General features: G+C 47.8%; 1 protein-coding gene across 2 annotated transcripts in view; it reads right to left on the bottom strand.

Annotated features, from left to right (window-relative positions):
- The window catches only part of WDR93 (WD repeat domain 93), a 693,419-nt gene that overhangs the window by 283,788 nt on the left and 383,668 nt on the right, over nt 1-25,963 (bottom strand). For both annotated transcript variants that reach the window (XM_086958144.1, XM_086958145.1), the window contains exon 12: nt 25,154-25,288. In XM_086958144.1, coding sequence (XP_086814270.1) covers nt 25,154-25,288 — 135 coding nt within the window. The remainder of the gene's footprint in view (nt 1-25,153; nt 25,289-25,963) is intronic.

Below are 25,963 nucleotides of genomic sequence, written 5' to 3'. Positions count from 1 at the left end.
GGACCTTTCTCCTGCAGACACTGCCAATGCTCCTGCACCACCTACAGCACCCCCACGTCCGCCGCAGGTTCACTGGACACCTGCGCCACTATAGCCCTGAAGTGCATCCTCCTCAATGTGCGCTCCCTCTATAGACACGGGGGGAGGTCTGGGACCTAATAGACACCCATGCACCCGACGTCGCTGTCTTCACGAAAACCTGGACCAGCACCACCTCCGGCCCTGACATTGCCATTGCAATCCCCAAAGGTTACATGTTCCAGAGGAAGGACCGCCCACACAGCCCAGGAGGAGGACTCGCCATCGCACACAAGAACTCCCTCCGACTCTCCACCTCCAGCACAAGTGACACACACTCCAATATAGAACACCTCCAATTCCAGTTCCAGACCTCCCCGAAGACCATGCTACACAGCACCCTCACCTACAGACCCCGGGACCCCACTCCCCAGCCACAACAGGAATCACCGACCTCGTCGAACCCCACGCCATCAACTCCACGGACTACATCGTACTCAGCGACCTACATTTCCACCTCGACAACCGCAGCGGCCTTTACTCCACCACCCTCCTGAACAACCTCTCCGACTTCGGACTGAAGCAGCTCGTCAACACCTCCACACACAGAGCAGGACACAATCTCGACCGCATCTTCACAGGAGGACCGAACGTCCACTTAAGCCAAACCACACAGCCCCCTGGACCGACCACCACTGCGTACATTTCACCTTCAACACCACCACTGCACCCAAACCGGCTCTCCGCCCGCCACGAAGGAACTGGAGCAAAATCACAGAGGAACTCCTCAACCCCACCCTCCTCCTAGACCCCCCCATCACCACAACCGATGCCAACACGCAGCCAAAGAACTCCACCAATAGATCTCTAGATGCGCCAACAAGATCGCCCCCCTCCGCCACCCTGCCAAACAACGCTCCCTGAAGGCCGCCTGGTTCACCAACGAACTCCAAGCGGGCAGGCACACCTGCAGACATCTTGAGAAAAAATGGCGAAGCCAGAAAAAACAAAGAAGACCTAAACAAACACAGGAGCGCCCTCAAAGAGTACCACCAGCTCATAAGGGACACCAAACAGACCTTCATCAAGAGCAAAATCGACACCAATGCAACCAATGCCAAGGAGCTCTTCAACGTCTTACAGGAATTCACCAAACCCCCCAGCGAGGACAGGGACATCACACCATTCCAGGAACTATGCAACACGCTCAGCGCATACTTCCATCAGAAGATCAAGGCACTCTATGACCACTTCAGCAACCAGATGCTGTTCACCACCCCTTCCCCTCCGCCTACCACCAGCCGACCATCACCACCTGGACTCCTAACATGGTGGAACTCATCACCACGACCATGATGAAAACCCGGTCTGAAGCCCCCACGAACCCCTGCCCATCACACATCTACCAGAGGGCATCACAACCGAACTAGGACGGACCATCAACGCCTCCCTCCAATCTGGCATCTTCCCCTACAACTGGAAGCGGGCCGAAGTCAAGCCCCTCCTTAAGAAACCCACGGCCAACCCAACGGACCTGAAGAACTACAGCCCTATCTCTCTGCTCCCCTTCAACGCCAAAGTCACAGAGAGACTCGTAAACGCCCAGCTGACCGCATTCATGGAAGAGAACTCCATCCTAGACGCCTCCCAGTCCAGATTCCGCAGCAACCACAGCACCGAGACTGCCCTCCTCGCCGCCACTGATAACATTTGCATGCTGCTCGACCAGGGACACACTGCAGCCCTCATCCTACTGGACCTCTCCACGGCTTTCAACACCGTCTCACACCCTCGCAGCCAGACTACACAACACTGGGATACAAGGAACCGCAATCAACTGGATCCCATCCTTTCTCTCCGGCAGAACCCAGAAGACCAGACTTCCCCCTTTCATCTCCAAACCGAGAGAGAGATCAACTGCGGAGTACCACAGGGATCATCGCTCAGCCCCACGCTGTTCAACATCTACATGGGCCCCCTCGCCGCCATCGCCGGACAGCATGGGCTCAATATAGTATCTTACGCCGATGCCACCCAGCTCATCCTTTCCCTCACGAAGGATCCCGAAGACACCAAGCTCAGCTTCCAGGAAGGAATGAGGGACGTTGCAGCCTGGATGAAGGACAGCTGCTTAAAGCTCAACACAGAGAAAACAGAGGTCCTCATCCTGGGACAACACATGGTGGCACTCCGCCCTCGGGAGCCCTCCCACCTCCCAACAGTCCACGCTCGAAACCTTGGCATCATCCTTGACTCCTCCTTCACCTTGACCCGCCAGATCAATGCCCTCGCCTCCACCAGCTACAACTGCCTCAGCATCCTCCATAAGACCTTCAAATAGACCCCCCTGGAGCACAGAAAAAACGTCACCCACGCACTCATAACCAGCAGACTGGACTACGGAAACGCCCTCTGCGCCGGTATCAACAGGACCCTTCTACACAAGCTCCAAACCATACAGAATGCCGGGGCAAGACTCATCCTCGGGACCCCTCAGCACAAACACATGACTCAACATCTTTGCGACCTACACTGGCATCCCGTCGAGAAGAGAATAGCCTTCAAGCTTCTCACCCAAACCTACAAATCCCTCCTCAACACTGGACCCAAATACCTCAACGAAAGAGTCTGCTTCCATGCACCCAAAAGAAATCTCCGATCAGCCGACCTCGCCCTAGCAGAGATCCACAGCATCTGCAGAAGCAGAGCAGGAGAAAGGGCTTTCTCCTACATCGTAGCCAAGACCTGGAATGAGCTCGCAGTCAGCATCAGACGCTCCCCGAATCTGCACGTCCTCAGGAATGACCATAAGTCCTTGCTCTTCAACTGAGCCGGAGCTGCCAATCCCTCCCTCCCCACCCCCACCCCCAGCGTCTTGAGACCCACACAGGTGAGGAGCACACTTTATAAACCCCCCTGATTAATTAATAGTAACCTTTTGGAAAATGTTCACAGTTGTGGGCATCTTCTTTACTAAGTGAAGAGCAAATGGTGATTGTAACATTCTAGCTAGTATAGCAAAGAGAGGGGAAAATACATTTTGCCGCAATTTACAAAGTATAGCTTGCCTAAAATTTCTAATGAAGTTCATGTAATGTCAAACTCAGGTCCTTGTTAATTGGCATCTAATGATACTTAGGGTAACACAAAAAAATTCAAACCTATTGCAAATCTAATGTTGAAATGATTTGAAAAGGGAAATTTTTCACCCACCATGAAACCACTTGGCACCAAAGAATATTACAGCAACTCCTTTTGGGAGAAGAAAAGTTTTCAGAATCCTTCTAAAAATGAGGTGATCCCCCATATATTTTATTTCAAGTGGGAGGCTCTGTCAGATTTTATTGGACGCACTGAAAATGGACTCTATTAATCAGGTGCTCTTGTATTAAAAAAATATTACCAAAACCCTTTGAGGAGGACAAAAAGCTTATGAGTGACTCTGCTAGGAGGACTTATTCACAAAATACAGAGCCCTATGTTCTGGATTGTTCTTTAAAGGCATTAAACAGAACACACTATCTCACCGATAATGAGAGGAAAGTAAGGAGGGTCATGCCCCAGCGTAACAGCTGAAGACGTGATCTTGCAGCTGTGTTATTTAATCTCTGGAAACAGCTGAACTGAAAAGAAGAGGAGACCAGAAAAGCCGCTTTTTAAAATAACTGAATCTTGATAGCTACACTGCCAGCAGAGACAATGCTTTTTGATGGAAGCTAAGGAAAGGAAAGATACTTCTCACCAGATGTAGCCTTAGGTTAACCCTGCTAAACCATCTTAGGGCCAGATGTACCACTATTTTTGCATGCGTAAATGGCGAACCCGTTTGCGCATGCAAAAAAAGCATGGGGAATATACAAACCCTATTCTACGAGTAGCAACTTTTGCGACTCGCAAATTAGCGTTTTGCGAGTCGCTATTAGGAAGGGGCATTCCCTTCCTAATAGCGAGCGCAACCCAATGTAAAAATGTTTTGTGTCTGCAATTGCAGGTGCAAAACACTCGCAAATTACCACCCTCTTCAACTTTTGCGACTCGCTAATTGCGAGTCGCAAAAGACTCGCAATTTGCGAGGTGCTATTTTGGCTGTCGTATTATCCTTAGTTACTTGGGTGTGGGGGGAGTCCAACGATGACGCCTGAACCATAAGGAACCTAAGACATTTAACAAGCAGGTCAGGGCACTGGGTAAAGATGTAAATATGCCAGGTGTGGAGGTGAAAAATGATAGCTCTAGCTAAACAGAAGGCCCAAGAGCATGGGTGCGTGCTGAGGAGGAGCAGATGTGATGTACAGCGAGGACTGGAAAATGTTGCTTTACTTGAAAGCATCAAATAGCTGTTTAAGGATTGATGCAGGAGGAGACTGGATTGGAACAACAGTTCTTGCCATGAGAATTGGGGAAGCAGATGGTTGGCGGTTTAGCAGAACAGGCCTTTCCGGTAAGCAAAGTTATGACTTGGACAAGAGATACGAAAGCCTTTACTAGAGTATGATCCAAATGGAGATGGAGACATGCCCATAAATGCAATGGAGTAACATTGGGCCAGATGCATCAAGTATTTTTCTCCTCACAAACAGGCCGATCTGCAGAACTGGGCCGTTTAGGATCGCAAAAAATGGTTTTGCAATGCATCAAACCTAATTTTGTGATTTGGTAACCTGTTACTGAATCGCAAAATGGGTTTGCATTCGCTATTTGGAAGGAGTGTGTTTAGGGCGTCCCTTTCGAATGACGAATCCTAACGGTTTGCATGAATGTTTTGTGACTGTGAATGCAGTCGAAAAACATTCGCATTTTACCACCTTCTTCAAGTAGGTGGTAACCCATTCGCAAATGGGTAGGGGTCCCCAATCGACCCCTTCCCCTTTGTGAATGTTTGTAAATGCATTTTTTAAGAGCAGGCAGTGGTCCACTGCCTGCTCTTAAAAAATGTAAAAGAATACTTTTTTTTTTTGTAAAGCATCTCGTTTTCCTTTAAGGAAAACAGGCTGCTTTACAAAAAAAAAAGGATTGTTTCATTTAAAAACAATCACAGACATAGTGGTCTGTTGGTTTTAGCAGGCCACCATCCCTGTAATTTTTTCGATTCCTAGGGGGTCGCAAACTGCGTCCTACCTCATTAATATTTATGAGGTAGGTCATTTGCGACCCCTTAGGAATCCCAGAAAGTATACTACACACTTTCATGCATGCTGTTTTGCGATTCAATAATTGTGAATCGCAGAGATTCGCAATAAGGGAATGGCAAAATATTTTGTTGATATATCTGGCCCTGTATGTGGAAAACATGTAATTGCTATGCTGAATGTAGGCTGCCTAATTTCTGATCCACCAATGACGTCTGAGCTAGTGTGATTACTGCATGATCAGCAACTGTTACACCACTGTTGATTGCATAATCATTTGGCAGTGGTAAGGCACTGAATGGCTGTGTATGAACACAGGTAGGCTCTTGGAAATATATAAGAACATAATCATCAGTGTGTTTGGGACATGCTGTTTGATGGGGGCTCCCATGCTTAATGTGAGCCGGTGGTTGCAAGTGGGGTTCACTAGTACTCATTTTTGGGGACTAGTACTAATTTGTCTTCATCATACATTTACCCAGAGCAAAAAAGGGAAAAACACACAAGGTGGAAAGATGGAGAAAGAGAAAGACGGAAAAACTATCACAAAGGGAGAAAGCAGGAATCTGCAAGAGTGAGACAAAGTGACAGGGAGTGTCTGGTAGTCAATTAAACCTTCATGAGGTGCTTTTATGACCAGCAGTCTTGGTATTCAGAGCACTGATATTAAATAGCACCAGCCTTGGGCTTCTTAGCAGAGCTTTTGGCACTAGCACTTATTAAATAACAAATTAAGCATTGGAGGGCTCCCAGGGATAACTGTGGTTTTGCTAAATATTTCATAAGAAATGTAATCCAGTGGATGGGGATTTTTTTCCCACAGAATCTATTTTCAGCATCAAAACCACAACAGTCCATTTTAGGCTTTCCCTCTTTTCTGACTAATGCAATTTGATCCTGTGTCATCAGCCCAAATAGAGAATTTCACACCAAAATCGCAAAATTATGACAAACAATCCATACTGATATAATAAAGAGAGAGCCCAAACCTTTGAGGCGGGTAATCTCAGGAACCACAGCACCAATCACAACACCCAATACAGCGTTGGAAAGGCCAGTTGCAGCAGAAGGACATAAGCTATGCAGACGCCCACCATATACATTTAAAAGGTAAAAGAACCGTGCCAGCAAAGTAGTCTCTTGTGGGCGTGTCTGCGCTGTGCTGTGGGCGTGTGCTGGGGGCGTGACAAACGCTGGGGGCGTGTGGTACGTTCCACCCTTCATGCCATGTCTCATATCGTGTGCTAATCCCATCCTGCTCCCTTTAAATACCCCTGCACCCCATAATCATAACCCACCCTTACTCCTTAAAATACCCCAACACCCTTAAACACTAACCCATCTTAACCCTATAAATATACCCTGTACCCCAAAACCCAAACCTATCCCTAAACCATAAGAATACCCCTGTACCCCAAAACCCAGACCTAGCCCTGAACCCTATAAATACCCGGTACCTCAAAACCCAAACATGAACCCTAAAAATACCCCTGTATCCCAAAACCCAAACCTAGCCCTGAACCCTAAAAATACCAATGTACCCCAAAACCCCAACCTACCCCTGAACCCTAAAATACCCCTGTATCCCAAAAAACAAAACTTGCCCTGAACCCTTAATACCCCTGTACCCCAAAACCCAAACCTACCCCTGAACCCTAAAAATACCCCTGTACCCCAAAACCCAACCTAGCACTGAACCCTAAAATACCCCTGCACCCCAAAAGCCAAACCTAGCCCTGAACCCTTAAAATACCCCTGTACCCCAAAACCCAAACCTACCCCTGAACCCTAAAAATACCCCTATACCCCAAAACCCAAACCTAGCCCTGAACCCTAAAAATACCCCTGTACCCCAAAACCCACACCTATCCCTAAACCCTAAAACTACCCCTGTACCCCATAACCCAAAACTATATCTGACCCCTTAAACTACCCAAACATCCCAAAACATATACCTCAGTACCCCAAAACATATACCCCTATACCCATACTTACCTTATCCAAACTTTAAAAAAAACATGCTTTTACCATTCATGCATTTACAATGAATTTCGTTGTAAATGTATGCGTGGTAAAAGCATATAAAATGTAATGCCATGCGTTATAATGGCATTGCGGAGTCATGGTACTTTCATAATGAAAGTATGCGGAGTGATGGTATGCGGAAAGAAAGTTGCAGAATAATGGGTGTTTACCCTCCCCCGGTAAGTACATTGGTGGCACGGCAGCCCACATCTCCAGCAATTTGAAAAATGCACAGGACTCTCTCATTGATGGCCAGCACCGACATACACTTTTAGACACACCTCCTGCCACAAGTTCTAGAATTGGGAACTTTAGAGCTGGGGACATGCGTTTGAATCTCGGCATCAGCTCAACATCCTGTGATTCCAGGCAAATCGCTTTGTCTCCCAGTGCCAACCGCAAATGAATGTGTTCTTTTGTAATGTAAATTGTGCTCATGCCATGTTGTCGAGTTTGCACTATATAATATTGCAAGGAAAAATAAAGTAGGGAAACTCGAGTTCACACACTACTGAAGGCGCACTCTTAAGTGCATCAGCAGTGCACTGTGAATCTGAGCATTTCACAGGCTTGTCACAGATAAGAAATGCTATCAAAACGAAATCCTACAAAACAATATGCTACTTGCCGGCAGCAATTCATACCCAGACAACGTCGGGACGGGCTGATAGTACATTATAAGAATAAGAAATTGGGTTATTAGTTGAGTGGAGTGGAAACCCACTCAGACAAAAACCAGAATCCTTGTCAGGGTGAGCCACAAAAGTTACCAAATTAACATGTGCTTAACCCTCTGGTAGCTTGGTAAACAAGCATTGGAAATGCAGTAGGTCTCGGATTTGAGTGAGAGCTAATGGCATTGTAAATGGCAATGTCTTTTAGCCATGTGTTATGGAGTGTATGCATGTGGTGTGTAGTGGAATTATGTGGGTTGGATTGGAATTGTAGCAATAGTGGCATGCTGCGCTTTAGATGAATATGTTTAAAAGTAAAGTGCACCATACTGCGATTGCTACAATAGTTAATTGTGGATGAGTTAACAATTGATGTATGCACTGATCGCTGGTGGTGTGTGTGCCTGGTGGAAGCGTGCACTGCCGGCTGGAGGTGTGTGTGCCTGGTGGAAGCGTGCACTACCGGCTGGAGGTGTGTGTGCCTGGTGGAAGCGTGCACTGACGACTGGTGGTGTGTGTACCTGGCAAAAGCGTGCACTGACGGCTGGTGTTGTGTGTGCCTGGTTAAAGTGTGCACTGATGGCTGGTGGTGTGTGTGCCTGGTGAAAGCGTGCACTGACGGCTGGTGGTGTGTGTGCCTGGTGAAAGCATGCACTGACGTCTGATGGTGTGTGTGCCTGGTGGAAGCCTGCACAGACGATTTATGGTGTCTGTGTCTGGTGAAAGTTTGCACTGACGGTGTGGTTGTGTGTGCTTGCGTGTGTGGTTGCGTGTGTGGTTGTGTGTGGTGGTGAGTGTGTGGTGGTGAGTGTGTGTAAGTTTGCACTGAGTGTGCAATGGTGAGTGTGTGGTGGTGAGTGTGTGGGGTCTTATGTGCGGGGTCTTATGTGTGTGGTCTTATGTGTGTGGTCTTATGTCTGTGGTCTTATGTGTGTGTGTGAGGTGGACTTAGTTCGAGTTTTCGTACCCTGCACACTCACACACTGTTCACCCTACACACTCACCCAATGTTCACCCTGCACACTCACACACTGTTCACCGTACACACTCACACTGTTCACCGCACACTCAGACTGCTCACCCTGCACACACTGCTCACTCTACACACTCACACACTGCTCACCCTACACACTCACAATGCTCACCCTACACACTCACAATGCTCACCCTACACACTCACACACTGTTAACCCTGCACGCTCACACACTGCTCAAACTGCATACTCACATACTCACACACTGTTCACCCTGCATACTCACACACTACTCAGCCTGCGCGCTCACACACTGTTCACCCTGCACGCTCACACACTGCTCACCCTACGTAATGCGAAAAGACCTAGCTCTGCCCTTTGACCTCTGTTGTAATCGTACAGTAGGTTGTGAGTAGTTGCGCTTGATTGGTTGGGGCGTCCCCTCCTTGCTGCTCCCCTCACAGAGGGCCAGCTGCCTCCATGAAGCTCCCAAGACATGTGTTCAGCTGTTCCTTGTTATAGCTCCTGTGTGTCAGTGCACCGTGTAAGCGCACAAGCATATCCTGCTCTCTCTGCACTCACTCTCACTTTGCACTCACTCTCACTCTGCACTCACTATGCACTCACAGTCACTCTGGCACTCACTCTGCACTCACAGTCACTCTGCACTCTCAGTCACTCTGGCACTCACAGTCACTCTGCACTCACAGTCACTCTGGCACTCACAGTCACTCTGGCACTCACTCTGCACTCACTGTCACTCTGCAGTCACTCTGCACTCACTGTCCCTCTGCACTCACTCTGCACTCACTGTGACTCTGCACTCACTGTCACTCTCGCACTCACTCTGCACTCACTGTTACTCTCGCACTCACTCTGCACTCACAGTCACTCTGCACTCACTCTGCACTCACACTGCACCTACTCTGCACTCACTGTCACTCTGCACTCACTGTCACTCTGCACTCACTGTCACTCTGGCACTCACTCTGCACCCACTGTCACTCTGGCACTCACTCAGTCACTCTCGCACTCACTCTGCCTTCACTCTGCACTCACTGCCACTCTCGCACTCACTCTGCACACACTGTCACTCCCTCTGCACTTACTGTCACTCTCGCACTCACTCTGCATTCACTGTCACTCTCGCACTCACTCTGCACTCACTGTCACTCTGCACTCACTCTGCACTCACTGTCACTCTGCACTCACTGTCACTCTCGAACTCACTCTGTACTCACTGTCACTCTCGCACTCACTCTGCACTGACTATCACTCTTGCACTTACTCTGCACTCACTGTCACTCTCGCACTCACTCTGCACTCACTGTCGCTCTCGCACTCACTCTGCACACACTCACTCTGCACTCAGTCTGCACTCACACTCACTCTGCACTCACTGTCGCTCTCGCACTCACTCTGCACTCACTGTCACTCGCACTCACTGTCACTCTGCACTCACTGTCATTCATTTTGTTAATTAAAGATGTTTTTTCCTTGTGGAATTGCAGTTCAGTCATGTGTTGAGTATGCAAATTAGGTTTCCCTTGTTATCGTTTCTCTCTCAGAGCATGACTGCCGCGGTTAATCAGTCTATGTTCAGCTGAAAGACCTGTTTCAATTATGCTTCTTTGCCTGTTGAGTTGTTCTAAGCATGCCTGCACCCTACTATTAACAAGGTACTGCTTGCTGTAAGGCCCTCTCCCCTCGCGCACCAGCCGCACCGTTTCCCCTCTAGGTTCCCTGTCCTTAGGAGTGTTAACTGCGCTTGGCATTTCGGGAGACGGAAGGGCAGTGCTTTGAAATGAGATAATGAAAAGAAGATTGAAAAAAGCCAGCAATAAAATAATCCGTGAACAGGGCTGTAGAGCAGAGGTCAACGTGCAGATATAATGAATGAAAAGCTAAGCTGATGACGTAAGCGACGTCGCGTGAAGGAGAACATTAAATCGAACGAGCGCGGACGCAGAACATATTCTTGAGGACACATGGTCTGCCTTTGAGAGACAGCTCCTGTAATGGAGCGATGTGCAGTAAATACATTATCATCCTCGTTTCAATTGTCTGCGTGCATGCCGTTAAGACCGCGGAATGCAGCTGGGCCGCGAGTTCACGATGCGCAGTAATGGTTTCTTGTAAATGTGCGGAATTAATCTCATTATGTCTTTCTCCCGTGCTAAGGCACCGTGGGTTCTTTTATTGAAGGCGCCTGCTTGCAAAGGAGGTGCAGGCATTGTGGGGAGGGCTGGACTGGCCATAGCGGGCACCAGGTGTTTCCCCGGTAGGCCGCTAGGGTGGGGGCTGGTTTCGGGCCCCTGGGGGGCCGTTTTTGTTACCGGGGGTCGGCGATTTCGGCCCCTGGTAACAAAATCGTCCGAAACCGGCCCTCGCAAACTGCTAGGCTGCACTCCCCCTCACCCCAAGGGGGGCAGCTGAGCAGTTTGCCAGGGCCGGTTTCTGTTCCTAGTCCGGCCCTGATTGTGGGAGCGTTAAGGGATGCCTGGCTGAGGCTGCGAATGATGAATGTTCTCTCGCAGTCAAAGGTCCCCAGTTTCCAGCTGATTAGTAAGAGCTCCTGTTCTTGTCTGCCGTCTCAAACAGCTTCAAGTCCTGCTACTTGCTGCAGACCACGGTGTAGCACGGCTTGTTCCAGGCCTTGGTTTCCTTTATTGCAATAATTGTATTTGAACGGAAGACTTCTTGGGCACTCGCGTTCAAATCTGTTTCTTTCCAGACAGAATGCATATCCTTTTGAATGGTGGCTAACAATACGCCACACAGTACATTGTCCCGTTGAACTAGTAATTTTAGTTGGTCTGCGCACAAAATATTGAGAGATGAAGCATGTAAGCGGACAGTTCTTTTGTGAATCGCTGTTCACAGAGAAGAGGCGCTGCCAGGGAGAACTCCGTGAAATGGATTTTTAAAAAAAGAAACTTGCGCCCAGCATCTGTCTTCAATTACCGCGGGCCCTGACAGCTGGTAATTGAAGAAATATGCCCTTCTGCTGCGCGTGTCCGCAGGGAATATGCACTAGGCGGAGCAACTCTAACGCCTGTGGCCTATTGTGTGCTCTCTTGTAAAAATACACCCATGCGAAGCCCAATTGCCATGCAGCTGGCAAAAAGAAGGATGAAAAATCACGAGCACCCAGGAATCTGTTAGGTAGCTTTTCAAAGACCCTCACATAAGGGCTCTTAGGCTCTGCCTACACTGCTACGCAGTGTGACGTAGGCCTGAGCCCTAAAAAGCAGTTAGGCTTAACTTAGAGGGATGGTGTTAAGTATTTATGCAGCACACAAACAGAAAAAAAGAGAAAACACACAACAAGAAAAATCCCTCACAATTTACCAAAATAGAGAAATTGTAACAAATAAAATGACACAAAAACTAATTAAATACTTTCAGTAGAACTAGAGTTATACATTTAAAAAAGTTGTTAATCAAAAATAGTGCCGAAAAGATCAAAGCACCAACTGCGTGTATCTGGTCGCACAAGAGGGGCAAAGTCAAAAGTTAAGGCCAACTGTGGCTCAGATGCACATGGTGGATTGGACAAGGTCTTGGCTTACTGTAAGAGTTAAAAGGCATTTTGAAGAACAGTCCAGGAGAAGGTAGAGTTCAGGGGAGCAAGACTGCAGGGTGTGTTAGAGGAGGAATCGTTGTCGCCGAGAGCACTGGAGGAGGTCTCTGTGAAGCTGTTGATGACAGAAAAAAGCTTAGAGAGGGAGAAGCCGTTTTCCAGGCCACCAAGTTGGTTGTTGTAGATGGAGAGCATGTTTCAGTTGAGCCTAGTGAAGGTTTTTACTTTCAGATTTAGACAACTTTGTGCTAAGTCAAAACACATGTAGCGGGATGAAGCAGGAGGCAGTAGCTGAAGAGGGCTCCAGGAGGCCAGATACCATTGCTCGGAGGTCGGGCTGCACAGGATTTGTTGCTGAGGAGAAGAATATAGCAGAGTTATGCACCGGGAAGGTAGGCTGACCAGCAATACACTCTGAGTGGATCGGATTGCATGTTGGTCCCATCTTCTGTCGGTTTTTGTGGCACTTTTTGGTTCAAATCTTTCTAAATCCCAACTTTTAGGGTTAGGCAGAAGCAGCATCTCTAACACTACTTCCAAGGATCGAGGACTTGGGGGCACCGGTTGGGGGTTAGGACTCACTCCAGCAGAGACCAGGTGTTGGGTTCAATGTCTCTGGAGGTTGTTATGTGCCTGTACATCAAACAGGAGGTAAGCCAATGAACCCTTGGAACCACTATGGTACTCCTGGGTTCAAGGAGATGGCCCTTTCTCCTTCAAGTAGCAAGGAAAGCCTCAAGCATCAGAGAGGTGCTCTGATAAACAAGCAGGCCTCAAGCAGAACGGCAGTCTCCTACTAGAAGCATGGCAGTCCTCAGAGGGCAGAGGTTTATGCCCAAAATCTGAGCTGGAATAAACCAGGCACAACTTCATCGGAAGAAAATTTAGCTTCTGTGATCAACACTCAGTTATCACGTCCACCGGTGTCTTCTATAAGCCAACTGCTCACTAGTGATATATCTACTGCTGGCCCTAGTACAACTAAGGTCTCTTTTTTAGAGACCAGCCCCACCGCAAACCAACCTCCAACTTAGGTGGTAGTAGAACCAACCAAACCCGAGGGCACGGATTCAGCAAAATCAGGGACATCACTTCGGAGAAAGAAACATTATTGGTTAACATTTCCTCAAGGAAATTAACTGACAATTAAATCACAGTTCTGAACAAGGGCTGTTCATTAGTACCAACTCATCGAGCTAAAAGTTTAGATTCTCAGATTGCCCCATACAAATTTACTAGGAAATTACGTTTAAGATACTTTTTTCAACCATGGTCACTCAACCTGAGACCACACAGGATGATGAATATCTTTAATTCAAGCCACGCAGCACCTTTGTTTCTCCCATTTCTCATAAGATCATTGATTCCTTTGTAACTTTTGTTAAACAAGATTTGGCAAAATTAACATCTGAAACTTCTGTTATTCCTAACCTGTCCAAAAAAAAAAAGACTGGCATTGAAATCTTTGCAGTCCAATCGCCCTTTACATTTCACTAAAGCAGACAAAGGTGGAGCTTTAGTGGTCATGAATCGTAAGCTCTATGACAATAAAATTGAACAGATGTTGCAGGACACTTCCACTTACCTACCATTATCTGAGGGTCCAACTGACTCTTTTTTAGCTCTTTTGGATACTATTCTTTTACACACTGTTGAAATGAAATGGATCAACTCTAAAACTAGAGAGTTTCTATTCACCCACTTTCCTCGGGGACCGGGGCTTTATATGCTTCCCAAGATACACAAAAATGTGGTAGACCCCCTGTTGAGACCTATAGTATCCGGGTGTGGATCCATACATGATCAATTGGGTCGTTAGCTTGATGTTTTCCTTCACCCCATGGTCCAAAGTAGCCGTCGTATTTACAAGACACCACACATTTGTTGAATATTCTCCAAGACATTAACAACCCTGAGACTGGAGAAACGTGGCTGTGTACAATAGACGTGGTGTCATTGTATACGTCCATTCCACATCTTGAAGGCATTGAAGCCATTGAATGGGCTTTATTGAGACAGGACAACTTAAGGGCTAATAAAGTGTTTCTTCTTGAACATCTCAACTTCTGTCTTTTCCATAGCTACTTTCAGTAGAAAGATCAGTTCTTCCTTCAAGCCAATGGCAGGTCTATGGGCTTTTCGGGAGCCCCCAACTATGCGAATATTTTAATGGTAAAATTTGAGACAGAGCACATTCTTTCCGATAATTTTTGGACATCAAAGTTGATCTTATATCATCGTTTTATTGACAATATACTAAGCATTTGGCATGGGTCACAAAGTGAGTTAGAATCCCAGATCTTGAAGCTTAATGACATCAATCCCCGGATTCAGTTCACTTTTCAGATTGAATCACAGAATATAGCTTATCTGGACGTTTTGCTTAAACTTTCAGGCACAACTATGGAGACCAGTGTTTTTAAAAAACCTACTGACCGCAACAATGCTTTGTTTTATCATAGTTTCCACCCCTGGTCTTTGAAACTCCATCTCCCTTTTTCTCAATTCACGAGAATTAGGCCTATAACTTCGGATTCGGAGTTATGCTTGCAGACCATTCAAGACTTCAAAGAGAAGTTTTTGAGTAGAGGTTAGCCCTAAATAATAGTGAATCGGGCTGAAACCAGATCACTCGCATTACACCGTAATCATCTGCTGAAAAAGACAATAAAACATCCTGGCCTTGCCAGAGAGGTGTTTGTTTCTACATACTCTACTCATTCCAACTCCATCAAAAAGAGCATTTTGCAACGATGTGATTTGCTTCAATCTGAACCAGATTTTATAGGTATGTTTTCTAATCTACCGTTATTCGCATACAAGAGTTCACGCAACTTGAAAGAAATCTTGAGCAAACCCGTAGCCAATGTTCAAGTTCCCTATAAAGGGATGTTGAGGTGTATGAACTGTTCGCATTGCAATAATGTGATTATAAGAAAAAGTTTGCCACACCCCCGTTCAGGCAAAAAGATTTTTCTAAATTTCTATGCAAACTGTAATAGCCATCACGTCATCTACATAATTAAATGTCCATGTGATTTACATGATGTGGGGAAAACAGAGAGAGTTCTTCAAACCCGTATCACTGAACATAAAAGCAAAACTAGAAATAAGACCATCAGTTCACCATTAGCCCAACATTGGCTGGCTAGAAAACACACAAATTCACAGTTAAGATTTAGTGTTTTTGAGATGGTTGACAATCGGCCAGACAGAGATATATCCAGAATTTTATCTCAACGTGAGTCTCATTGGATATGGTTTATGGAAACAATGTCGCCGAAAGGGCTTAATGACAAATTTGAATTATTGTGTTTCTTATAAATATTCTCTGCATTTGGTGCCTTTGTTCCTTTGTTGCTTGCACCAGTAAATGACAGATAGGTTTTCATATATGTACTAGATTAGGTGTTTCACTTGTCATATGCTGCATCCATTATAATATTGAACATTCATGGTGACCATTGTAATATTGATCATTCTTGTTGATTCTGTGTCTTTTATTTTCTCTGTCACTATTGGATGTTCACATGTGACTGTTTGAATCATTTTTGAAGCTCACTTACACTGGCCTTGTCTTTTTCACTTTATTTTTTCCCTTTTATCTTTTAAGTTGTGCACCTCACTCTCATGCTTGTTTCGCTCTTGAAGCGTTTGTTTCCGGTTTCTTTTAGTTTTTTTGGTTGTACACGCAGCAGTATTTTGACTTTCATTGCTACTAATGCACACTCCCACGGAGATGACGCATGGGCTCATCCTTTTGAGCCGGCATCTCCCGCTTCGCAGTGTGTGTGTGTATGTGTGTTTGCGCTCTATTTTTAACACCTACAGAACTGCGCGAATTTTCGCGCTGTGCTGAAGGTTCTAAATAATGGGCGTGGTCATGACGGAACGGTTCCGTCATAAGCACAGCCCAACCGGCGCTCGTGACGGAACCGTTCCGTCACTAGCATCGAAAGGGTTAACATTGATTTTCGTCACAGTAGAGACACTGTTCCTCTAGTCCTATTTCCATTGCTACCATTTTCTCGTTTAAATGGAGATGACGCATGGGCTCACTTGATGGAGACGGCGTCTTCTGTATGACAGTATGTGTTGGCGTCTTCGGAGTTTCGGGTGAGTTTTGTTAACTGTGCGCACGTCACCACGCTTCTATGACACTTTATGGCACAGTACTCACTCCAGTTATGCATATTTTTTGGGTGTTTACTCTCTTGATTAGGACTTTAAGTGGTAAGCATCGGTGTTCGGTCATTGCTTCCCACCATTTTTATTTCTCCAATACCAGCCTATCCACATTTTGGTTCTTTTTCAGGTTTTCTTTAGGTCTCTTGTCGACCTCCATTTTCACTTCGAGTGTGTTCACTCGAGCGTTAGAGGTACGCTGTGATTCATTTACATTCATTCATAGTTTTTCCACCACAGCGTCTTTCAATCACGGCGTTTTTATTCACGTTGTCTTTCTATTCACGGGCAGTGGTAGTCTTGTGCTTTAGTTGATTTTCACATTTCATCTCAGCACATGTCTTGTTTTTCGTTTGCATACTTAACAAGTCAACACCATGGTATTGCAGGAGCTATAACTATTGTTTCCCTTTTCTCCTGCCCTCCAGTGAGCTGTGGTGTTTCTATTAATGGTATTTTAGAACTTCTTGTCATTTCATACTTTGTATTGATAAAAGATCATTGATATATTGCAGATTCCCATGACGAAGGGCTTATTCAAAAGCCCGAAATGCATTGGGACATGTGAAGTTTGTTTTGTATGCGGGCTTTTCATGCTGATTACAAGCTGTATTGTTTGCAACCCTGAATTACATCGTCATCTCCAACGACTAAGAAAAAGAGCAGATCTCAATCAACTTTATGTTTGAAGACTTCAATTACAATTTTGGATTTATCGTTAATTGTTGTCTATAACTAGCACCATCGCTGCTGGTCTTATTCCTCTCCTGTGCAGGGCCATAATAAAAATGGGTGTGGTTATGACGAGCTGAGCTCGCCATGAGCACCAAAAGGGCTAGAGACATTGAGCATTACAAATAATTATTTTGACAATCTTGTGTACACTTTATAGTGACTCGTGTCTAGTGCACTAGGTATTCCTGGATACACATCTGGGTTCATTTCCTTTCAACTTTCTAAAAATGGCAAATTCAGAATTGTGACTTTCCTATTAAAGGGGCTATTAGAATACAATTTGTTTGAATCCATACTTGACATTCCTATCTGTTCCCAATCAAAAGTTAGCACTTAATAAATATGGTACCTCAATGTTTTCCAGTGGGAGAGATAAGCCTTAGAGTAGGGAAAAACTAATTTACCAGGATATGTAGAATGTAAAAATGCAGATCCTACTTTTTAAATACAACGTACCTTGCCCTATGGGCTGTTCAGGCTACCTTAGGAGTGATAATATGCATTAAAAAGGAAGATTTAAGCCTGGCAAAAGACTTATTTTGCCACTTTGAATTGGTAGTTTAAAACTGCACTACAGGCTGCAATGGCAGGCGTGGGACATGGTTGAAAGTTCCATTTAAGTATGTGGAACAATGCGTGCTGCAGGCTCGATAGAAACAAATAATTTACAGGCCCTGCATACATGTAGTATCAATCAATCAATCAAAGACATTTGTAGAGCGCACTACTTACCCGGAGGGTATCAAGGCGCTTGGGGGGGGGGTGCTGCTACTGCTGGAACAGCCAGGTCTTGAGCTTCTTCCTGAAGGAGAGGTGGTCTTGGGTCAGGCGCAGGTCGGTCGGGAGGGAGTTCCAGGTCTTGGCGGCCAGGTAGGAGAAGGACCTTCCTCCTGTTGTCGCTCTTCGGATGCGGGGGACGGCGGCGAGGGCGTGGTTGGTCGATCGGAGGTGGCGTTTGGGAGCGTAGAAGTTGAGGCGGTTGTTGAGGTAGCTCGGGCCTTGGTCGTGTAGGGCTTTGTGTGCGTGGGTGAGGAGACGGAAGGTGATTCTCTTGTTGACGGGGAGCCAGTGCAGGTCTCTTAGATGTCCGGAGATGTGGCAGCGTCGGGGGATGTCGAGGATGAGTCTGGCTGAGGCGTTCTGGATCCGCTGGAGTCTCTTCTGGAGCTTGGCGATGGTTCCGGCGTAGAGGGCGTTGCCGTAGTCCAGTCGGCTGGTGACGAGGGCCTGGGTGACCGTCTTCCTGGTCTCAGTGGGGATCCACCGGAAGATCTTCCGTAGCATGCGCAGGATGTTAAAACAGGACGCGGAGACGGCGTTGACTTGTCTGGTCATTGAGAGGGAGGAGTCCAGGATGAAGCCCAGGTTGCGTGCGTGGTCTGTCGGTTTGGGTGTGGTGCCCAGGGCGGGGGGCCACCAGGAGTCGTCCCGGGCGGAGGGCGCGGAGCCCAGGATGAGGACTTCCGTCTTGTCTGAGTTCAGTTTCAGGCGGCTAGTTGTCATCCACTCGGCTACGTCTTTCATCCCTTCGTGAAGGTTGGCTCTGGCGGGGTCGTTGGTGAGGGAGAGAATCAGCTGGGTGTCGTCAGCGTAGGAGATGATGTTGAGGTTGTGTTGGTGTGCGATGGCTGCATGTAGACGTTGAAGAGGGTGGGGCTCAGCGAGGATCCTTGAGGGACGCCGCAGATGACTTCGGTGGCCTCTGACTTGTACGGTGGTTGACGGACTCTCTGTGTTCTTCCGTCGAGGAAGGAGATGATCCATTCCAGTGCCTTCTCCTGGATTCCGACGTTGCTGAGGCGCTGCACTAGGGTGCGGTGGCAGACAGTGTCGAATGCCGCAGAGAGGTCTAGGAGGATGAGGGCCGCTGTTTCTCCGTTGTCCATCAGGGCTCGGATGTCATCAGTGGCAGCGATGAGGGCAGTCTCGGTGCTGTGGTTGGCTCGGAAGCCAGACTGTGAGGGGTCGAGGGATCCATTCATCTCGAGGAAGGCAGCCAGCTGTTTGTTGGCGGTCTTCTCGATGACTTTGGCTGGAAACGGGAGGAGCGAGATGGGGCAGTAATTCTTGAGTTCGGTGGGGTCCGCTGTAGGTTTCTTGAGTAGGGCACTGAGTTCGGCGTGCTTCCAGCTCTCCAGGAAGGTGGCGGTGTCGAAGGAGGTGTTGATGATGTCCCGCAGGTGGGGTGCGATGACAGCGTCGGCCTTGTTGAAGACGTGGTGAGGGCAGGGGTCGGTTGGAGATCCGGAGTGGAGGGAGTTCATCATGTGGACGGTGTCTTCGGTGCTGATCGGAGTCCAGGCGCGGAGGGTGGTAGTGGGGGGCGGTGGTTCGGTCGTGGCGTGCGTCGGTTGAGTGCTGAAGCTGTTGTGTATGTCTGCGATCTTGTTGTGGAAGTAGGAGGCGAGGGAGTTGCAGAGGTCTTGTGATGGGGTGATGTCGTTGTTTCCGGCGTTGGGGTTAGAGAGCTCTTTCACGATGTTGAAGAGTTCCTTGCAGTTGTGTGCGTTGTTGTCCGCCGGTCCTTGAATGCCGTTTTCTTGGTGGCGCGGATCAGTTGGTGGTGCTTCCGGGTGGCAAGCTTGAGGGTGGTCATGTTGTCCGGAGTTGGTTCCCTTCTCCAGGCTTTCTCGAGGGCTCGGCAGTTCTTCTTGGAGCTCTTGAGTTCGTCGGTGAACCATGGGGCCTTCTTGCTGCCGGGTCTCCTGGGCGGGGTCCTCAGTGGGGCGAGTTCGTCCGCGCAGTTGCTGATCCACTTCGTGAGGTTGTCGGCGGCCTGGCTGGGGTTCGCTGAGCCGGCGGGAGGGTGCTGGCTCAGGGAAGCGGCGAGCTGGTCGGCTGTGATCTTGTTCCAGCTTCTTCGAGCAACCTGTTGCTGGTGGTGGTGGATCGTCGTTCTTTTGAAGGTGAAGTGGACGCAGCTGTGGTCCGTCCAGTGGAGTCTGGTGGCGTGGCTGAAGGCGATGTCTTTGCTGGATGAGAAGACGGCGTCGAGTGTGTGTCCCGCGAGGTGGGTGGGGGTGGACACCAGCTGCTTGAGACCGAGGTTGGCGAGGTTGTCGAGCAGGGTGATGGTGTTGCGGTCGTTGTTGTTCTCCAGGTGGAAATTGATGTCCCCCAGGAGGATGTAGTCGGCGGAGGGGAGGGCATGCGGGCTGATGAAGTCGGCGATGTCCTCGCTGAATTGTGTGCGTGGTCCCGGGGGTCGGTAGATCAGGGTGCCTCTGAGGGTGGTTTTGGGGTCCGTGTGGATCTGGAAGTGCAGGTGTTCGGCGGTTGTCAGGGTGTCGTCGGTGTTGGTCTTGATGCGGATGGTGTCCCTGTAGATGATGGCGATGCCTCCTCCAGTCTGGTTGTCGCGGTCTCTTCGGGTGATCTTGTAGCCCTCTGGGATGGCGATGGCGATGTCGGGCACTGAGGAGTCGTTCATCCAGGTTTCCGTGAGGAAGGCGACGTCAGGGGCTGTGGTGTCGAGGAGGTTCCAGAGTTCGATGGCGTGTCTGTGGACGGAGCGGGTGTTGAGGAGGATGCACTTCAGGTGGTTGCTGCTGATGTTCGGCTTGGCGGGTGTTGGTGCGGGACAGGTCCGGATGCAGGTGAACTTGCAGGAGTGGCAGCTGAAGGGTCCGTGGGTTCGTCTTGGGGTGGCTCGGTAGCATCCCGGGATTCGGCCGGTGTTGAGTGCGTTGAGGGTGGCGGCGTCGTAGGCCCGGCGGGTGGGCTGGTGTCTGCGGGGCCCAGGGGTCCTGGCACTGGGCGCGGTCCAGGCGCGGACGGGCGCAGACGGGCTTACCTTTGGCACACCTTCGGCGCACAATCGGCGCTCCCGCTGCGCGCGTCCGCTGCGCGGTCGCTCCGGGGGCGTCATAAGAAGGGAGCCGGTAGCGAGGGTCTGCGGGGAGGTGGGAGCGGGCAGACCAATCGGCTGGCGGGGGGCGGGGCCGCGGGCTGGCAGCGGCGGGAAAAATGATGTCGGGATTGGTGGGCGGCCCTGCGGCGGCTGGGGCAGCGGTGGTAGAAACTGGTAGGCAGAGGCTTGGAGGGCGGCCCTGCGGCGGCTGGGGCAGCGGCGGTAGAAGCAGGACGCTGAGGCTTGGAGAGCGGCCCTGCGGCGGCTGGGGCAGCGGCAGAGAAAACAGGTAGGCAGCGGGCAGCAGGTAGGCAGGGGGGGCGACCAGGCCAGAGGCGCAGTGGTCGCTCCCTTGGAAGAGTCTGGGTCCCCTTTAAGAAGGGAGCCGGTAGGGAGGGTCTGTGGGGAGGCGGGAGCGGGCAGACCAATCGGCTGGCGGGGGGGCGGTGCCGCGGGCTGGCAGCGGCGGGAAAAAGGATGTCGGGCTTGGTGGGCGGCCCTGCGGCGGCTGGGGCAGCGACGGTAGAAACTGGTAGGCAGAGGCTTGGAGGGCGGCCCTGCGGCGGCTGGGGCAGCGGCGGTAGAAGCAGGAGGCAGAGGCTTGGAGGGCGGCCCTGCGGAGGCTGGGGCAGCGGCAGAGAAAACAGGTAGGCAGCGGGCAGCAGGTAGGCAGGGGGGGCGACCAGGCCAGAGGCGCAGTGGTCGCTCCCTTGGAAGAGTCTGGGTCCCCTTTAAGAAGGGAGCCGGTAGGGAGGGTCTGCGGGGAGGCGGGAGCGGGCAGACCAATCGGCTGGCGGGGGGCGGGGCCGCGGGCTGGCAGCGGCGGGAAAAAGGATGTCGGGCTTGGTGGGCGGCCCTGCGGCGGCTGGGGCAGCGGCGGTAGAAACTGGTAGGCAGAGGCTTGGAGGGCGGCCCTGCGGCGGCTGGGGCAGCGGCGGTAGAAGCAGGAGGCAGAGGCTTGGAGGGCGGCCCTGCGGCGGCTGGGGCAGCGGCAGAGAAAACAGGTAGGCAGCGGGCAGCAGGTAGGCAGGGGGGGCGACCAGGCCAGAGGCGCAGTGGTACCATATACTAGGGATTTATAAGTAAAATAAATAAGCTAATCAGGTGTAAGCAAATTATACCATGTTTTAGGGAGAGAGCACAAGCATTTTCGAACTGGCTAGCAGTGGTAAAGTGCACAGAGTCTTAATGTCAACAAAAACGAAATACAGAAAACCAGAGGCGTGAAGCCAAAAGGTTTGGGGGTCAAGTCCAACAATAACAATTGAAGAAAAATGCATCAGGCCCTACAGAACATCACATTTGAAATGCTTGGGAGGAGAGAAAAATAGAGGACACTCTGACTAACTCAGTTTTGATTTTCATTCATAACTTGGATTTTCTACCCCTTCGTCTTTTTAACAGTATTCTATTCATTTGTCCATATTGCCTATATACATTTAAACAGGTTTCATGAATTAATTTTGGGGTCAATAATAACTTCAAGATTCATCTCGAGTAATTAATCTTGAAGGTATTCATGTTGCAGACCTATGTTTTTAATTAGATTTTCATTCAAATCTGGGAATTTTCAGTAATCTCCATTTTTTTAATTTATCTGAATAATTGCCTGTATTTCCACGAGTGACTCACTCTGTCCCCCTTTTCCCTCTACCTTTGCCCAATTTATCCATTTAACTTTCAATTATTTGTTCCTTTCCTATGTTTTTAATGTATTTATTTAGCAGGAGGATTCCTCCCCTACTGCCCTACACGGTTGTATGACACTACAACGCGGGCTATTACCACGCGTGCCATTACAACGCTGTTTTTACAATGCAAGTTGTTAATAAGCTCTGGATAGTGGAATAGTTTAATTTTCTATTCCAACTCCAGCCCATGTTACAGTAGGGAAGGGTTGGAATAGAAAATTTAACTATTCCCTATCCAACAACGCCCTCCAGCGCAAGTCGTTGTAAAAACTTGCGTTGTAAAAGCAGCGTAGTAATGAAAGCGCGTGGTAATGCCCACGTTGTAAAGGCTGCTCACCGCCCTACACCCATATCTTTTTCGAACCTCAACCTATATTTAAATTATTTTAAAGTCTGTTCATTGTCCTAATCTCTATTGCATACATGTTAGTTTCTGTTGTTTTTTTATAAAAATTATTTTTCTTTCTGAGTTAATTACCCCAAGATTTTTGATTCCCTGAGTTACGTCATATTTGCACTGTTCTGCTTCAACATACTCTGCGTGATTTTATTTTAATATATTATTGCTCTCATTATATTGACGCCTCATTGCCGCAGAGTACAATCTAAATCTGTTTTTGGTTGGGTAGATATAAAGAGGTCTAACTAAAAAGTAAAAAAATAAAACATAAAAAAAAAATTGATAAAGCACAGTCTACTTCAGAATGTTTTAGCTTGAAAAAATACCTTTGTAAAATGTGATTTAATCTAAAACCATTGACTGTCCAATTCTAACGTCTTTTCATGTTTTCAGTTTACGTGGCAGATTCACCAAGGCATTTTTGAGAATGTGAAGTATTACAGGAAGCAGGCATGCTTCTCATAAATGCCTTTTGAATCGCTACTATATGTTCTCCTAAGAGGTCAAAATAATTAAATTAAACAAATACACATCTTACTCTTAATATAATGCAAACACTGGAACTCTGATACAGTAGCTTAAGAGGCTCCGCATTTTAATTATCCTTTTACATATTAAGAAGAAATCATTATTACATATTTAGGTGGTGTTTGAAAGTTTTTGTGTGTATGTATAATAACAAACAAGTGGACGTTTTCTTACAAAACATCAACTCCAAAATGTTCAACAAGAGAAGAAGACAGAGAAAAGAAGATGACGAATAGCTTTGCCACTGCAGTGCTTAATTTGAGCCGGTGGTTTCTAGTGCTCGGTACTGATGCTTAACTGTCAAAATCGGGACTTATGCCAGTCTGCCAAATGGACGTTGTGTTTCTCTCATTTAATTCAGTATAAATTAATGATGAGTAATACCTGCCACCAAAGCCATTCTTATAGTTTTGGAGGCCTGGTATAGTCAGAATTGTCACACTTGTAGTTGTGTGATGGTTAGTAGTTGTGTTATTACAGTAATTGGCAATGTTGGCAAGGGCAAGGGGCAGTGAAAGCGGGATTGGCCTCCTGAAGAGTGCTCTGGGGAGTTATATTTTTACCAATGAAGCACAATATGCAGAACACTATGGGCCCGATTCCGATCCGGGTCGGAAATCTCTCTGACCGAGTCGGATCCGTAGTGTTCTCCAACTGAGCCGGACCCCTGCAGTCCGACTGAACGAGTATGATGCGGAAGCATGCTGCCGTACTCGATTCGGTCGGACTCCTGTAGAAGTCAATGGGAGCCGGTGTCATACGACACGTACATGGGCTCCCATTGACTGAATGGGGATGTCTCGCACAAGGGATCCCCCTACAGTGGGTACGCGTTGGTGTCATCCGCACCGTACATGCCTGTGTTTGGGAGACCCCTGTGTCGATTGGGCTGTCTGTTGCGTGCATCGTACTGGCTCGGTCGGAAATCATCTCCATTGCACGGCACGGTTTGGTTACGGACGAGACGTACAGAGAGGTTCGGACCCGGAAACGATTCAGTCGGTGAATTTCGCGTTGCTCACATTGTACTCGCTCGCTCGCACAGCTGTAAGAGTCGGGCGGAGAACACGTGTATGTCTCGTACTTTTTCCGACCGGATCGTGTTCGGAGCCCCTCCGAGCGAGATTGGAATCGGCACGCAATCTGTTGAAATATGTGTTCTTTTAAAGTGTATTAAAATAAATCATCTTTTTCAGTATTTAGATAAAGTTGTTATGTATGCCACTAAACTTAAAAAAAACAACCAGGAGTGGAAAAAAATCCATTCCTCAGACTTTCATTCAAGCAGGTGATCCCATGATGTTGTAAAGCCGTTTGGGTTGGGTGTTCAGAAAACAATAGTACCGATAAAAAAAAGTCACCTGAATACTTAATTTCCCATACTGTAATGGCTCCATCTTCAAAGCCCAGGGCTAGGTAACCAGAGCAGGACGAGACAGCTGAGCATGCGATGGGCGATGCACAAGGCCACACAAGATCAGGCTTCGGTTCTGCATCTGAAATGGAAAAGTGTTTTATTATCAGCTCCTTCCAGGCCAAAGCGACAACACTAACACAGAGCAAACCTTCCTGATCACATGCTACAATTTGCCATGATACAAATTAGTATGGAGCTCATCTGGAATTACCTATAAAGGTCCGTCTCCAAACCTAAGGATTAACCCACACTTGCTGTGGGCATTCAACATGGCTGAAACTCATGCTTCGTACACCGATGAGTTGGTGGACATACGAGTGTGGCTTCCAGTATCCTGGAAACCAATGTTAATAGTATATTTGATCCTATTAATATTGTTCTTAGTATAACATCGCAGTTAGATATTGTTACCCTTTAACATAAATTTCGATATTAAGAATGATAATTAACTAGAAACCATTTGTTCCTACAAAAAGAGATAGAGATTTTTATAAATACAAAAAGAAAAGTTATTTTAAATTTATCAACATGCATCTATTCAGAAGGTATTACGATTTATAAAACATATTTTGTGCTGATTAGTCACATATTTTCACTTAATATACATTTGTAAAAGATTAAAATGTTTGTACGTGCACAGACATGAGGGTTGTAAGTGGTTTTGATGCACTTTTCTCATTGAACCATTTTTAAAAAATGGTTCTCTATTAGTGATTTTTTCCAGTTTGAAAAAAACAGGTTGCAGAAAAACATT

The sequence above is a fragment of the Lissotriton vulgaris genome, chromosome 2_1 (assembly GCF_964263255.1).
Source record: "Lissotriton vulgaris chromosome 2_1, aLisVul1.2, whole genome shotgun sequence".
Taxonomy (NCBI): domain Eukaryota; kingdom Metazoa; phylum Chordata; class Amphibia; order Caudata; family Salamandridae; genus Lissotriton; species Lissotriton vulgaris.
This window is presented reverse-complemented; position numbering and strand designations above follow the sequence as displayed.